Source organism: Phasianus colchicus, chromosome 13 (assembly GCF_987193195.1).
Source record: "Phasianus colchicus chromosome 13, bPhaCol1.hap1.1, whole genome shotgun sequence".
Taxonomy (NCBI): Eukaryota; Metazoa; Chordata; class Aves; order Galliformes; family Phasianidae; genus Phasianus; species Phasianus colchicus.
In genome coordinates this window covers 14414265-14429388 of record NC_143448.1, presented here as the reverse complement: position 1 = coordinate 14429388, position 15124 = coordinate 14414265, and the positions used below count along the sequence as shown (strand labels likewise).

At 38.9% G+C, this 15124-nt stretch overlaps 1 protein-coding gene across 1 annotated transcript in view; it reads right to left on the bottom strand.

Annotated features, from left to right (window-relative positions):
- The window catches only part of WWOX (WW domain containing oxidoreductase), a 472763-nt gene extending 459120 nt beyond the window's left edge, over window positions 1-13643 (bottom strand). Inside the window, exons 1-4 of the mRNA XM_031615127.2 lie at window positions 13478-13643; window positions 11805-11869; window positions 10151-10208; window positions 8467-8645 (exon numbers count right to left, since the gene is read on the bottom strand). Of these exons, the coding sequence (XP_031470987.1) occupies window positions 8467-8645; window positions 10151-10208; window positions 11805-11869; window positions 13478-13584 (409 nt within the window). The 5' untranslated portion in view covers window positions 13585-13643. The remainder of the gene's footprint in view (window positions 1-8466; window positions 8646-10150; window positions 10209-11804; window positions 11870-13477) is intronic.
- Between the last annotated feature and the right edge of the window lie 1481 nt (window positions 13644-15124).

Below are 15124 nucleotides of genomic sequence, written 5' to 3'. Positions count from 1 at the left end.
CCACACAGAAGCTCAAGGACTTCTGACTGAATCATCTTTGAAGTCATGTTTTTGTTCATCTACCAAAAACTTCGACCTCAATAGTTTGGGGAAGGGGGTGTTAAATCCAAAAATGCCTAAGTATAAAAAAATTAATATCTAAAATAGGAAGAACTGCCAGGAGAAAAAGCATACTAGACATTTCTGAAAACCCACTGTTTTTCTGACATAAGTCAAACATTATGACATCGTTGTGAAGCAGGTAGAAAGCGTTATTGTTGTCTACGGCTAGCAAGAAGCAAACTGAATAGTTCACTGAAGATCATCCAGAAACCAGCCTGCCCAGTTCCTACTTCAGGAATTCAGCCTGCTTTTTCTACAAGAAGTTCCCCAGGTAAATAACTCTGAGTATAGAGTCAAGGAAGTGATACTTATTCATCAAATTATATCATACACCATTACTAAGCATAGCTCCGCCTTATGTTGCAGACACATAACTTCTTGTTTTTCTTAACAGAAAGCAGATAGAAGGCCAATCAATATTCCTTTGATCACAGATTAGATTGAAAAATATATACAGGTAAGACATCTTCTCAATCTTCATTCGCTCAGGATGCTAAAAGTGTGCTGCCAAGCAGGTCACGAGCATTTTCATGTGCTCTTCACCATACATTTCTCTAAGGTAGAAAATAAACCAAGTTTACCTTTGGCATTAAAAAAAAAAATCATTCAACAAGATTTATACCTCTCAGCAAGTGCTTACAGCTGGATTTAAATCCAAACAAATGAAGAACTTTTCCAAAAAAAGCTTAATTCATTTCTAGTAGTCATATTTTCTATTCTGTATGCCTTAACTATACATTCCACTAAAGAACTGGACTAGTTCTCAAGTACACTTTTTGAACACAAAACAGAACTAAACAGTTCACATTTTGAACTGGAAAGTGGATATGGACATAATCTCTACACTTTGATCAATTACTGCAGCCATATATTGCTATAAATATAAAACAAGATTAATTATGCACTTCCCAAAATCCCAAGTAGCACACTTAATGTCTGTAACGGAAGCAGGAAACACTTCTCATGCTTGCCAGCAGCAGCAGAAGAACATAACCAAAAACTCTCAAGGCTTCTGGATCTCTGAACGCACAATATTGCATTGTTCTCATTTATTTGGCTGTGCTGCAAGTCAACGATAGATCCTTTGTACAAGCTTTTAAACAAGCAGTGACTTTTTGCCTAAAGGCAGCTTTTTGACTAATCAACACAAACAGAAAACGCTCCACAAGTTTTATGATTTCAAGTTTAGATATCAAAAATAAAGGAAATCCAATTAGAGAATCGGATACAGATACTTAAAGAATAAATAACAAGTAGGCAACAAATACAGCCTCTGCAAAAATATTGTAGCCTAGGAATTTTTTTTTTTTTTCAAGCAACACTGATTCCTCTGAACCTCAAGGTACTTACATCATTTGCACGTACTGTATGTAAATATAATCAACACTGAACTGCGACAGTTGCTTGCTCACACACATATCACCAAGAAAGCGAAAGGACAGGGAGGACAAGAAAATGAGCACCACATAAGAAGACTCCTGCTCTACAGATGTTATTCTCCTAAGATGAATTCCAGAAAATATAAGCATGGGCATACAGTTCCATCCCATCCTTTGCTAAAAAGGTTCTATTACAAGAAGCAATCATTATTGAACCTTTTTGTTCAGATGCAATTTCTTACATGTTACAACAAGTTTCATGTGCATTGTGAATTTCAGCCAAGGTTGACGAAGTTCAATAACTTGGCTAACCAACCATGTGTACTACTCATTACAGAAGTAATAAATAGATTCATCAAAATGGGCATGAAAAGCAATATGAACATCTGACACCATTTTCAGCTTACTCAATAAGAAAAATAAATTATGTAAGTCCAAGAGGACTTTTTAGTATTTACAGTAAGTAACAAGTAGACAGTAGCAGCCTTATGTGAAACAGAGCAATACCAGTATTCCACAATACTAAGCCAGAGTAAAACTAAAGCAGTGGTAATCAAGAAAAAATTAACCACTGTGACCGACCATAAACTGTAGAACTCACACCATAATTTAAAAGAATTCCCCTTTAGAGATTATTCAGAGCTTAGAAAAATAGCTTTTAGTAGTTTAATTGTTCAAAACATCAAGACTAACGTGACTGACAGTTACTAACATTCAGCAAAAGAATAACTTAAGTCCATCCCACAGGCACTTTCCCTTTGTTACACCATGCTTTTCCATACTGATTACCCACATAACATACGCCAGTAATAAATAAAAAATCCAAAGAAAACATGTCATGCCTGCAAGAAGCAGCCTGGGCTAGATAATAACTGTACTTGCATTCCCCAAAAACTTTGGTACAACAAAATTCATGCTCACTAGTAAGTACTGGACTTCTGTGAAAAGCAGCACTTCAAAAAAAGATTTGGGTTCAAAAAAAAGCATGGGTTTTTAAGATGTGTTAAAAAAAAAATTAAAACTCCTCTGTAGAGGCTTATATTTTATAGTACAGTACTTCTATGCTTTAAGATAATCCATGCTGAGTTTGGTCTACACACATGGATCACAGCAGCTTACGTATCAGCCAGTGATTCTGCCAGGACAACGCACACAGACACCCCAGCTGCACCCAGGCCAACAGGGCTTTTCTGCTAAGGTTCACAAAGGACAAGCAACAATATACATCAAAGAACAACTCACTCGTGCTTCCAGAAGCCCAGTAAATACAAAACTATCCCATTAAAATAATCTCACGAATAGCTAGGATACATCCAAGAAAAATAATTCAAAGTTAAACGTAATATTACATATATTTATATACGTGTGTGTGTGTGTCTGTCTCACAGTAAGCTCTGAAATCAAACACAACTAACATCCACTTCTGTTCTCTCATGTGAGATACTTCCAGCATGAAAACACACAACCATGCAAAGGCTGTAATCATTCATCTAATGCAACAACTTACGCTGGTTAATTGACAACACAAGATCCACCTCCTTAGCAAAACCTCTGTTCCTTCCTTCTCTCTGCACTTTACTCTATAACATATGCAGAGCCTTCTTAGGTTTCAGTTTATTAATCTGGGCGAATTGATAAATTTGTCTTTGAATCATTCAAACTCTCTTAAATAGAAAGAAAAAAAGATAAATAGATACGAGGAAAAGACCATTCAAGAGGCGTTGCCAGAAGTTTGCTCCACCACACTGCACCCCTTTTTTTCTGTTCTCATGAGAAAAAAAGTGATGCAAAAATAGGAAATTACTAGGAACCAAACTCCTTGCTATTTATTCTCTATTATAAGAAATACAAGAAAAGAGATTTACACTTAAGAAAACTTTGAGCAAAGTCAACACGTGAATAAAATGGAGAAAAATATCCTTAAAGACCAAAGCAAGACAGATGTATTTTATCTTAGAAATTGTTTTGTCCAATACAAACTCTCCAACAAAAACAGGATCCTTTTTTCAAGATGATAAAATTCACGCGTTATAGCATGGGAAAGAATTAAAAACCATGCATGGAACCATTATGTGAAATTGAAACAGAGCACTATCTTGAGCAGCTCCTTTGTAGAAATCCTACCAATATTATAATTTTTAAAAATCATTCCAACTGAAAACAAGGGATAGATAGTATAAAAAAATGTTTGTGCTTTCAAAGAGAAACACAATTTTTCAAGAACAGGGCATGATACAGCTCAAAAATAGAGCTGAACTATTCCTCCCTGACAGATACAAACATCAGGGGGCTTAGACCACCAAATGCCATGCACGACAGCAAAAGACAAGGAACACACTTAAGACACTCAGACTAATAAAATTAAAATGAAAGTCCTCAGCAGTACATGCAAGGGTCTGTTTTTATTCGTTTCATATGATCTCAGTTTGAGTCAAATTAGACCATTCACTGCTCTAATTAGGATTCAGCAAATGTTACCTTCTTTGAAGAGGCTGATAAAAACCAACCTCAGAGAAATGCTACATTGTCCACAAGTCATCTCAGCAAGTTGTGCAACTAGAAAGATTCCTCACCTTCACAACTCTCCTCATTGCAGGTACAGAACAACTTTTGATCAACAACAACTCATCCCTCTCCATTCAATGTACATAGAGTACATTGGTAAAAGCTCTCCAGCATGCACTACAGACAATCAGCAATCTCCACAAGAAGTTTAACTCTACAGCCCCTACACGTAGTAGCTTAAAAAACCATTACTGAATTAAGTACTATTCAACAAACACTAACTACACCTGTAATGCCCTGCATGAGGAAGGTTGCTGAGTTCGAGGCAGGTGATACTGAGAAAGGCACATGATAAACCACACAGCCACGTGACCTCTACTTATCACAAAGGCACCAGCATGGGTGAATGAGATGTTATCACTTCACATTATTATCATGGTAACATGTAAGTAAATTATCCAGTTACCCACTGTCAAAAATGGTACCTTCTACAGTTTCAGTGCTCAGAGACGTTTGCGGAATTACACAAACTCCCACTGCAATTAACTATGACATTTGATACTGGGAATACAGCTCAATAAATACGTTTACAGTGCATTTCAAAAACTTCATAGGCTCTATTCTGTTCTGGTATCTGAACTTAAAGCATGAGTTATAGGTCTAATTCTCTTCCCCCTATAGTTGATATTGGATAATCAAGAATTAATTACATTTGTTTAAAGGGATGAAATAGACGTAGCTTAAATCAGTTTAAAAAGAAGGATTAAAAAAAGCAGCTGCTAACTGTATTTTAACTTTCCACACAAAATGTAATACACCAACAGAATCAAAAGTAAAAAGAAAAACCTATAGGAGAGGAATAAAACAGAAACTTCTGTTTTTACTATTTACAAACTAGAGAGGTCAGTTATCCAAGAGAGCCTAAGTTATAAAGCAGGCGTTTATACTAAGTACACATCCCAATCTTTGGCATCAGCACAACGTAAGCTGTTAATGTTGAAGTTTTGTCCAAAAAAATAAAAGAAATAAAGTTAGCTTCTCACACCGTAAGTATTTGGAGATTGAAAACCCATTGGAGTAGCAAGTCACTTTTTAAGAACTGATTAACAGCACTTCTATATAACTTTCCTCCTAGCTAAGACTTCATTTCGTAACAATAAAAGCACCAGGTGAGAGAGAATTCTATTTAACCAAAACAGAAACTGAAAGTTTTTGTTCTGTTTTTTGATTGATTGTTTTTTAAATATCACCTCTGATAAAGCATAATCAAGAAAAACATTAAAACAAATGGCATTATAACTGAAGTTTCTGGACTTTGTTCGGTATTTGAAAGAGTTATGCTGCTCAAAGCCAAAAATGTTTTACATTTTTTAGAGACAGTTTGTGCTTGATCTGGGCATCCCTCAGAAAGACAATTCAGAAATGTTGACCTTCACATAGCACAAAATGAAACATATTACAACTAGCAGTCGATTGTGTTTGAGTTAGTTTGGATGTGATAATGAATACAGTCTTGCAAAAAAATCTGGGAAACAGATTTTCAAAGTCCTTCGTGGAACCTGTTTGCACAGAATATACACATTTTGCCCTCCATAATATATTGCCATAGTACTTACAATTTGCTGCTCATTCATATTCTAACAGTCATAACAGGCTAAACACAACTTTACCTGGCACAGGAAATAGAATGTGTAGTTTCAAGGTCACATCACTGCGTGAATCTTAAAACCAGACAACAACATACACCATAAGACACAGAATAACAAATTTGCTGCACTGTTTCCCTGATATTAAAAACAATTGTTCTTTAAAAAAGTAATATTGCTTGGTTGAAAGTGCGACGTATTTTACAAAATAAAGCTTAGATAACATCTAATGTATTTCTTATTTTTTTATTATTATTATTACTATTATTAGTTATTTAATTCTAGCTCTGATAAGAATACATACACAACAACATTTCAGGAGCGTTTAGCAAAAACAGCAAAAAGCACCAGGTCTCTTTTGTTCAACATTTCCAAAGAGCAACAGAGCCCTCTAGTGAAACAATCAGGAAATGTGATTTTATCCATACAAGAAGCAGGTCCAAGAACTACTGCCTCTTTAACCTTCCAAAATTTAAAAATTTAAAAAAGAAAAAAAAAAATGTTTCACTAATAACTCTTGATCTCTTATGAGCTCCTTGTACTGTAAGAACAAAGAAACTCTTTAGCCATCATCAAGTTGCTAATGAAAATTAATGGCATATATATAATTCTATATTTTAGAGCGCAGAGAATAATCTCCAAAATTGCTTAGACTATGCTCAAGGTAGCAATTAGTATTTCCACATGGATGCCCCAAGAACAGTATAGAGACATACTAAAGCCCACGTGGATCTCCACATTGGAACCCATTACACAACAGACATGTTCAAAGCAGCTTGCTAAGAGTCACACAGATAATATAACAGACATAAACCCCAGAACTGCTTTCTTCTTAAGCCTTGCTCCAACAACAACCAGGAAATAACATCCAACAAGAAGCCTAGAACTACAGCAACATTAACTGCAATGATGCATGAGCTGAGTTATACAGGCCATAACTCCATCTTAATCAAATATATTTACTACAGCAGCTTCATAGTTTTGTACTCTCTATGTACCAGTTTCATAAAGAAGTACATGCCTAAGGTTTATTCCATTAATACTTCAGCTTGTGGTATGCGTTTGGTCTTTGGTACGTGTCTGACATGGGGTAAAACTAAAAAATAAGAGTGTATGCAGTAAGTCAGTCTGTGTCAGTAAATTGTAAGAGTGCATAAGCATAAACACACGTGCACACATACGGGGCTGAACGATACATAAACTTCTGCGTAAATGTGCTTACGTGCATTAACTTTAAACAGAAAAAAAAGAAAGAACAGGTCAAAAAAGAAAAAAAATCAAATGCATATTACCCAGCCAGCTGATGAATTCACAAAGAAAGCCAATAAACAACAATTCTTTGTTACTTCAGATGCTTATTTTACAACATGTTCTTATAGTCAACAGTCCACAGACAAAACAAGACCTGATGCGAGGATAGCTTGCTTACTTGTGATCACTTGAGATCATGAACTAAGGGAGAAACAAGGAAAAAAGCCTTGACCAAAGTATCATACACCTTGGATTAATCTTTCACCATGAAACAACATTCAGCAAGTCTGAGCAGCAGCTCTTCTCCTGATAAAGCTCTCATAATTCTTAAGTGTTCCGAGACCACACAGTTGTATACAGAGCAAATTCTACAGCTGGATACAATTTCAAGACATTCTGTACTAAAAATGCAGAGTGTAAATGTTATTGAAAAAACACAAACTTTTTGTGGATGTGCAATGCGTGCTGCACTAACTGCAATACTAATCTATAGGACTATAACAAGCAAGGACTACAGGATACGTGCACAGATTGCTAACTAAAAAAAAGCTCTAAATGTTTCATTTGGTTCTTGTCAGATAACACTGCTTTTCCAGTGTTCTTGGATATATTTCAGTCAAGATCCTACTCTAAAAAGTTTGCATAAGGGTTTTCGATATTCACAAGGTCCCACCACGAAGAAAATAGAAAAAGGACAGTCGTCACAAGTGGGAAAAAAGTGTTATCTAGGATTTAGGTGGATCATAAGTTTATCTAAAGTGTTCAAATCTGACACCAAACCACACTGGTGGTTCTTGTACTTGTGGCTCCTCTTTTGCTGAGGGGAACTTCAAGCAGCTTAGCAAGTTGGAGAAGGAATTCTCTTTCCTCAGAACAGCCCCAAGAGCCAAACTTCAAGATAGAAATGAAACAATAGCAGCTATATAAAAATCTCTCAAATACTCACCAACTATAGAAATAACATTACCTAACAGATATTTAGACGGGATGCACATCTAAAAGAATTTATGAACCAGCTAGAAAATACTAAGAGAAAAGAGACATTACTTTTTGCCTCCAACAATCAACTGCTATAGAATTCTAACACAGATTCATCATCACTCTGAACATATCTTCAGAGATAAAGATCCCAAAGCCTCTGCAGAAAATCTTTTTTTTATTTGTTGCCATTAGAAAAGTTTTTCCTCAATATTTTATCTGAACTCCTTTGCAGCATTACAAACCTTATTCCTTGTCCTAGCCACCAAGATCATAAAAAAGAAACTATTCATTTCCCCTTAGCATTCACCTTTGATATATTTGTATGACATAAAATACTTCCATCAATACTTACTAGACCAAAAAATCAGTTGCTTCAAAACTTTGTCATCCACGTGGCTCTCCTCTAAGCTCCAGATTCACTTTTATTACAAAAATTACACAAGCCTGAACAAAGTTTACTGTCTAGAGGTTTTAGATCCACATGATGTGAAACATGTTCAAATATGAAAGTATACAGATATTTAGACAAAAAACTGATTATGTCAAATTAGCCTGTAAGACAAAAATTGTCACATTTTCCTGTATACGTAATGGTAACCTACCTATTCCCGAATTTGCTCCTGTGATTATAACCACTTTTCCACTCAAGTCACGACCCTGAAGTATTTCCATCGCAGTACTGTTTCCATCATATTTTTGTCTAGTAGGTGGCTTTACTGGATTATCTTCAACTGTAAAGGCCAATCTTGGATCCAGATAGGTAGTTCTTTTGTTTATGTGGCTGTAAAAGAACAGAAAAATTACACCATTTTGATCATACTGTACTTGCATATAATTTTAAGTGTATTTCAACCACTGTTTTGTACTATCCAGTTTATTATTTAAAAGCCCCAAAATTATTTTTTCCCCCACTTTTGTTAAAATTATGCTAATTATTTTACTAGCTCTTTTTCTGATGGTGACAGTGTTCATGAGAAACTGTATACAGATCCATTACAATTTGATTCTGGACTTGACACTCACATATAAACAGTATTTTGTCACAGGAAAAAAAAAGATCACATTATACTAGGGAAGGCTACCTTCTATACAGAGCTCTTCAAAAGGGACCTGTACCACTCCCTTGAAGCAACATGTTAACAAGAAATATAGCTCAATACTTTTCCCCCTTCTCCTTCAAACAACTGAAAACAAATAACTTAATATCAGCTATGTAAATTGCATTATTTGGTCAAGTTCACCTTCCTGTAACATAGGTTAGCTTTCTTCAGACAGTTATCAGAAAGAGCAGTAACTTTCAGTCTTCAGCCCTTAATAACAGAACAAAGAGGCTACGTGATTTTGGCCTGTAAATATTCTTAATTCTGCCATGTCAGTTTAAGATAACTACTCCTCTTGTTCCTGTTCCTGAAAATACACAGGAAGGAACTATTCTCAGAAATCTTTCCTGCTTCTGTGAATTTCTCTCTCTCTTAGCCTTCTGAAGTTCTACACTACCTTAATTCTCATTCACTCTTCTTTTAGTTCTTTAGACTGCAATGAGTCAGAGGTGCAGCAATTTTGTTTCCATCTTCTATCTTCAAAGCAGAATTGTAACAACACCAAGTCATGAAGTTACCATTATGTTTTTGAAGTCACACTTTGCTGGTCCTCGGAAGCAGTGAAATTGCTTCTGGCAAGTTCTTTGCCACACTCGGCAAAGCATCATTAGGAATATCACTAATCACATACAGGAAAAAGCTAACTCATCCAACTGGTGACAGGGTCCCCAACTACCTTACACTTCTTAAGAAACAGCCTTCTTCCAGGAGACATTCCCCTTTTGGAGGTTAGCCCTTAAATGAGCCCAGGATCGACCCCTTCCAGTCATATGGGAAGGGTGAATTGTTCGCACCTGTGCTTACTGGGCCAGTTAGCTCCTTCAACAGGTGTTCAATCACTAGTTCAGGTCATGGCATAACAGTTCTCTTACATGCAGAGTGTGTTAGCAAAGTTAAATAAACTGAATGCACCTACATAAACGTTGCCTGAAGATCCATTGTCAATTTGTCACTTCAATCTGCCACCCAAGTCAGTATTTCTACGCATGTGGAATTATTCAGTAAATCACAAATGAAAATTTAGAAGTTGCTAAATCCATAATAATTACGCACTGATTAAAAAGTTTTACTTATAAACTTCTTAGTCTTTCTAGCTGATAGTGTCACTGTATCGTAACAGAAAAAGGCTACCCAGCCTAAAACAGCTGTTCTACTTCTTCATATTCTACATTTTTATATTACTTACTCTACAAAATAGACCTGTCCACTTTCATCAGTCTCCTGCTCCCATCCATATGGCAGACCTAGGAAAAACAGAGAACATTACCTCCTTACAGGCATTTGAATACAATCAGATTTGAAGTTTCTGATTTCTCAAATAGATGTTGGCAACAGTTCACATTATTTCTGTAGGTAATTCAGCCACCTGCTGCACTTCAAAATTGGAACTTGAAGAGAGAGTTGCTTTCTTAATCACACACAGTTTTTCTCTAAAGTACAACTTAAAGAGCTTGTAAAATTGTAACGATCAGCATAGTAAATAATTCTTCATACAGATTACATCATATTATAGCACAAACCAGCAAAATCTTACCATGGTTTCCAGTACATACATATACAGGTGTCTGTACACTTGTACACTAAACTGTATGGTTTAGCACTTAACCCTGATGAAGTAAATTGTCAAAATACTGAACTAAATGTAGGAAAAGTTATATACAGCATAAAAGTTGAAAGATCAGAACCCTGAAGGAAGGAGGTATGGGATATACTAAATCAAAGCTGGAAAAAGAAAACCACTCCAGTACTGAACAGAGCATTTTCACAGCATTTCTAAACACAGGCGAAACTAGTTAGTTATCACTGCATCAACTCAAAATCTAATAAGAACATTTAAGTTATAGTCCCATAAGCAAAACAAATATGGACTGTCAACAGACCTTCCTTAAGGGCTTTAATTCTTCTCCAGAATAATACAAGCAAAGTATAAGTCACAAAACCTCAACTGCATAATAACAGCATCACCTGGTATGTTCTTTTATGCCATGCTCCTTTTTCATTACCCAAACTAGGTATAACAGGGACTTTTATATTATTACCTATATAGTATTAGTGTATCTAAAATATTAGAATTCAGCACCATTTATCCACTTACACAAAACATTACAGATGAAAAGCTTTGTTTGCAATCTCTTTAAAAAAAAAAAAACAAAAAAACACAGTTAAGCTTCCTCTTCAAATATGCAGTCAGTCAACCTACTCAAAAATCCTACCAATGAATACCAAGTCTTATTTTCTCCAAAGCCACACTCTAGCTCAGATAAGGTTAAGAGGTCATGAGGGTTTTTTTGCTTCAATTCCCTGCTTCACAGAAGCATCCCTAAGTACACCACACAGAAGCTTCTGGGAAGATCTGATTCAAGGCCCTTGAGAAATCACATGGCTTTGAAAGAGTTCTCCAAGACAGGGTATCTTCTGTTCTGACACAAAAGTTCAACAGTTAGGGAAAACAAGAAAAAAAATGAGACTAATGCGACTTCCCTCTGTGCCAGAGATACTCTTGGATGGGCAGTTATAAAGATAACTTAACCATGAACTATATCTAAAAGACACTAGGACACAAGAATCCAAAATGAGAATCCAAGCCTGTGACAAGCTACTACTACGAATGCCTCCATCCTGGACTCGGTATTTTGGCTTTCTGGAACAATATAAGAAAGCCATACATCTGCAAAGCAATTCCTCTATACAGAGGATCATCACATCAGTAACACCCCATTGAAATCAGCTACATTTTCCAACCTCAGCTTGTCTAGGTGAGAGATGAATACAGCTCCCGCGTACTCTTCAACTGATTTCTGTAACATACTTATACTTCATTACAGAAGTTTAACACAAACCTCCTGCAACACGTTTCCTCTTCCCAGACTTAGGATGTTCCCACTGTGTTTTTTCTTCCAGGTGACTGCAGGGGAAAAAAAAAAAAAAGTATAAGTTTAAAAAAAAATTGTCTAATAATACTTTTTCTGGTAAAATTCAGCCTCAGGATGGGATCACTCTTAAGAGTGCCCTGCTGAGAGTTGCTCAAGTCCCAAATAAAAAGTGACAGCGTTATTGATAGATACACAAATAATTGCTAGCTCAAGTGCAAGCAGCAACACGCACACCATATATGCAACTCTTCCTTCCTAAAACAACCACGCAGTTCACACCGTTTTCTTCACAGCTAGTGGTCCGACATTCAGTAAGTGCCTGTTTGAGCAGCGCTCACACTTCAGGATGTTCTTATAGTACAGATAAATAAGATCCCGCTGTCTGATGTGAATACATCACCACCTTATAATACCACCTAATACTTAGCTTATTTGTTAGGCTAAGTATCATAGCTTAACAAATGCATGCCCACCAAGCTTTGGTAACCAGGTAGGCACAGAACTGACCCATAGCAAGGAGCTTTAAAGGCCTTAAACCAAAATATCCCTATTCCAGTTTAAAGTCCGTGTTGTTAATGAGGCTTGAAAACAGATTCCCAGAGTTTGCAGAACCAGCACAGGTGTCGAGCTTGCACTGAAAACAGCAGTACTGCAACACTTCTTCATCTCGACTATGTTTAGACATGCTGGGAAGCGTTCTCAGCTAGTAAGGATGCATCACACCACTGATGTAAAGGGCATTACTTCAGTTTCACAACCGCTCACAAACTAGATACGACTGAATTAATTGCTCAACAAGCACACATCCCAAGAGGCAGCATTTTACTACTTTGTAGGTTGGTCACTTTCAGCAAGCCATTTGTTTTTCAAAGAATTCTTCACGTAAAAAAAAACGTATGTGAGATGGACCCAAGACAAACAAACACCTACAAATGCGCAGTGTTTATAAACAACGCTTCAGATGTTTTGTCAGCTGTTTGGGAATCCGAATGACAGAGAACCATCAAGGTTGCAAAAGAGCACCGAGATGGCCCAGCCCACTGAGTGCATCCCTCAGTGCCACTCCTGCACGGCTCCTGAACGCAGGGGACGAAGTCAGCTCAGCACAGGTGAAACCACGCAGCACTTTCCCCCTTTCTGAGGAAGAGAGTAAGGGTTAAGAGGCTTTAAAGCTACAGAAACCACCAAAGAGGAGAAAAGACGCAAACACAAACCCCAGCAGGTCAGCTGCCCTGCAGCACGCCCCTTCTGTAGGCAACGAGGACGCTGCAACCGTCAGTGACACAGCAGATGGTGCCAAACGCAAATCCGAGCCGCAGCACGCGGAAGAAGCCCAAACAGCGCGTTTATCGCGTTCAACTCTCAACGCGCGCGTTTCTCCCCCATTCCCGCACGGAGGAAAGCTACAGAGCGAGCCGCAGCGCTGCACGCGGGACTTCCCGCACGGCGCAGCCGAAGCACCGCACGCGGAACAGCCTCAGCGCGCGCCGCTCCCGCCCTTCACGCAGAGCGCGGCACGCGGCGGCCCCTGCACCCCGCGCTCCTGGGACAGCGCCGCTCGCTCCGCACGGAGGTTACCCGCGGGCACGGGGCTGCAAGCGCGGCGCGGCGCGGCACGGCACGGTGCCCCCTCGCCTTACTTGGCGTAGTAAACCCAGCCGTCCTTGGTGGTGCGCTCTTCCCAGCCCGGCGGCAGCTCCTCCTCGCTATCCGTGTCCTCCAGCCCCGCGTACTTCAGCGCTGCCATTGGGACGCTCGCTCCGCACAGACCCGCACGGCTGCCGCCCGCCGGACCGCGGCCGCCCCCTCCCCGCCCCTTCCGGCCGTCTCGGCCAATGGCGCGGCGGGGCGGCCCGAGAGCATCACGGGAAACGTAGTGCGGGGCGGCGGGAGCGCTCCTCAGGTGTGTCACGGAGCTGCTTTGCCTCTACGGGACGGAGCTGACATCTTCAAGGACGGCACAAAAACAAATCTTAGGTATTGGGGGACTGAAGCGTTTGCAGAGAGGTATGAACCCACAAAGCTCCAGAAAGCAACGAAAAACGAACTATTCTTTAAGCTCTGTGCTGTTAGCCGCGCCGGTGGAGGGTCAGCTGCGAGGATGGGCGCGCTGCGATTAACTATTTAATGCCATTTCATGTCGAATGCGAAGCACCCTGCTTGTGGCTGTGACAGCTGACCACAGCCCACGTCCGTTCCCATTACTCAGTACACCCCCTGAACTGCTTCTGACCCCACACGCACGTGCTGTCCTATTCGCATCTATTTACATAACAACCTAACCAAGTCGAAGCTTCTGCAACAGCATCTTCCCACCGCTCCTTTGCCGGTCGTTTTACACAAACCCAGTGCTGAAGAGAGGCTGTAATCTCAGGAGGCAGCGCCAGGTGGCAGTGCAGCCACAGCAACGTGCAGCAGCGCTCTGACTCCCGCAGGTAACGTTTTCATGCGCTGTTTGAGGCGCTGACCTATCTGGATCCCTTCCTAATAGCACTCTTACCTGTCTACAGCAGTATCTTGAGCTTGTTTCTGCCCTGCTGCTCCCATTGCTTTGCGAGTTCCTCTGAGAAATTACACCTAGTAAATCATCCCCTTCTGCTAGGGATAAAAAACACATGCATGATCAAGGGACAGCTCCTATGCAGGCATTACTGGGGGTATTAAAACAGGCTGTGACCATACCCTCTTGGGTTAAAAAAAGAAAACTGGGAAGGGAAACTTCAGTGACATGTTCACTTCTGGTTCAGGAAGCTTCCAAAATATTTCTTTAGTGACTGAGTGGAGGGATGTGCTTGGGCACAAGAAAACAGATTAAGTCAATATTTAAAACACAGAAAGTATTGATTAGTATAGTAGGCAAAGCTATTGTTGGGTTTTCTCCTGTTGCAGCCTCTTAGTGTGCAGTATCCAGCACTCCATGAACTGTGCTCCATGGGGATATTGAAATCAGTGGTCTGACAGAAATCCCAACTGTGTTGCATGAAGTATGCATTACATCCTAAAAGTAAACAACATCTCTGCAGCATTTTGGTGTTAAGGGGATATTATGTACTTCTGATCAGAAAGAAAAAAATCCAGTCTTAAAACTAAGTGTGTTATTCAATATACATATAATGCATTAAGGTACACCAATGCCTTTCCTGTAACAATATTTATCCTGTGTGTGAAAAAGCTAATTCTTTGTTTGGTAAAGCAGCCTGGATATTTACAAGCTGTCTTGAATGTCTGCACTACATGACTAAAATGATACCAGAGTAGTCACGGGTTTATATTGTTTCTACAAAAGC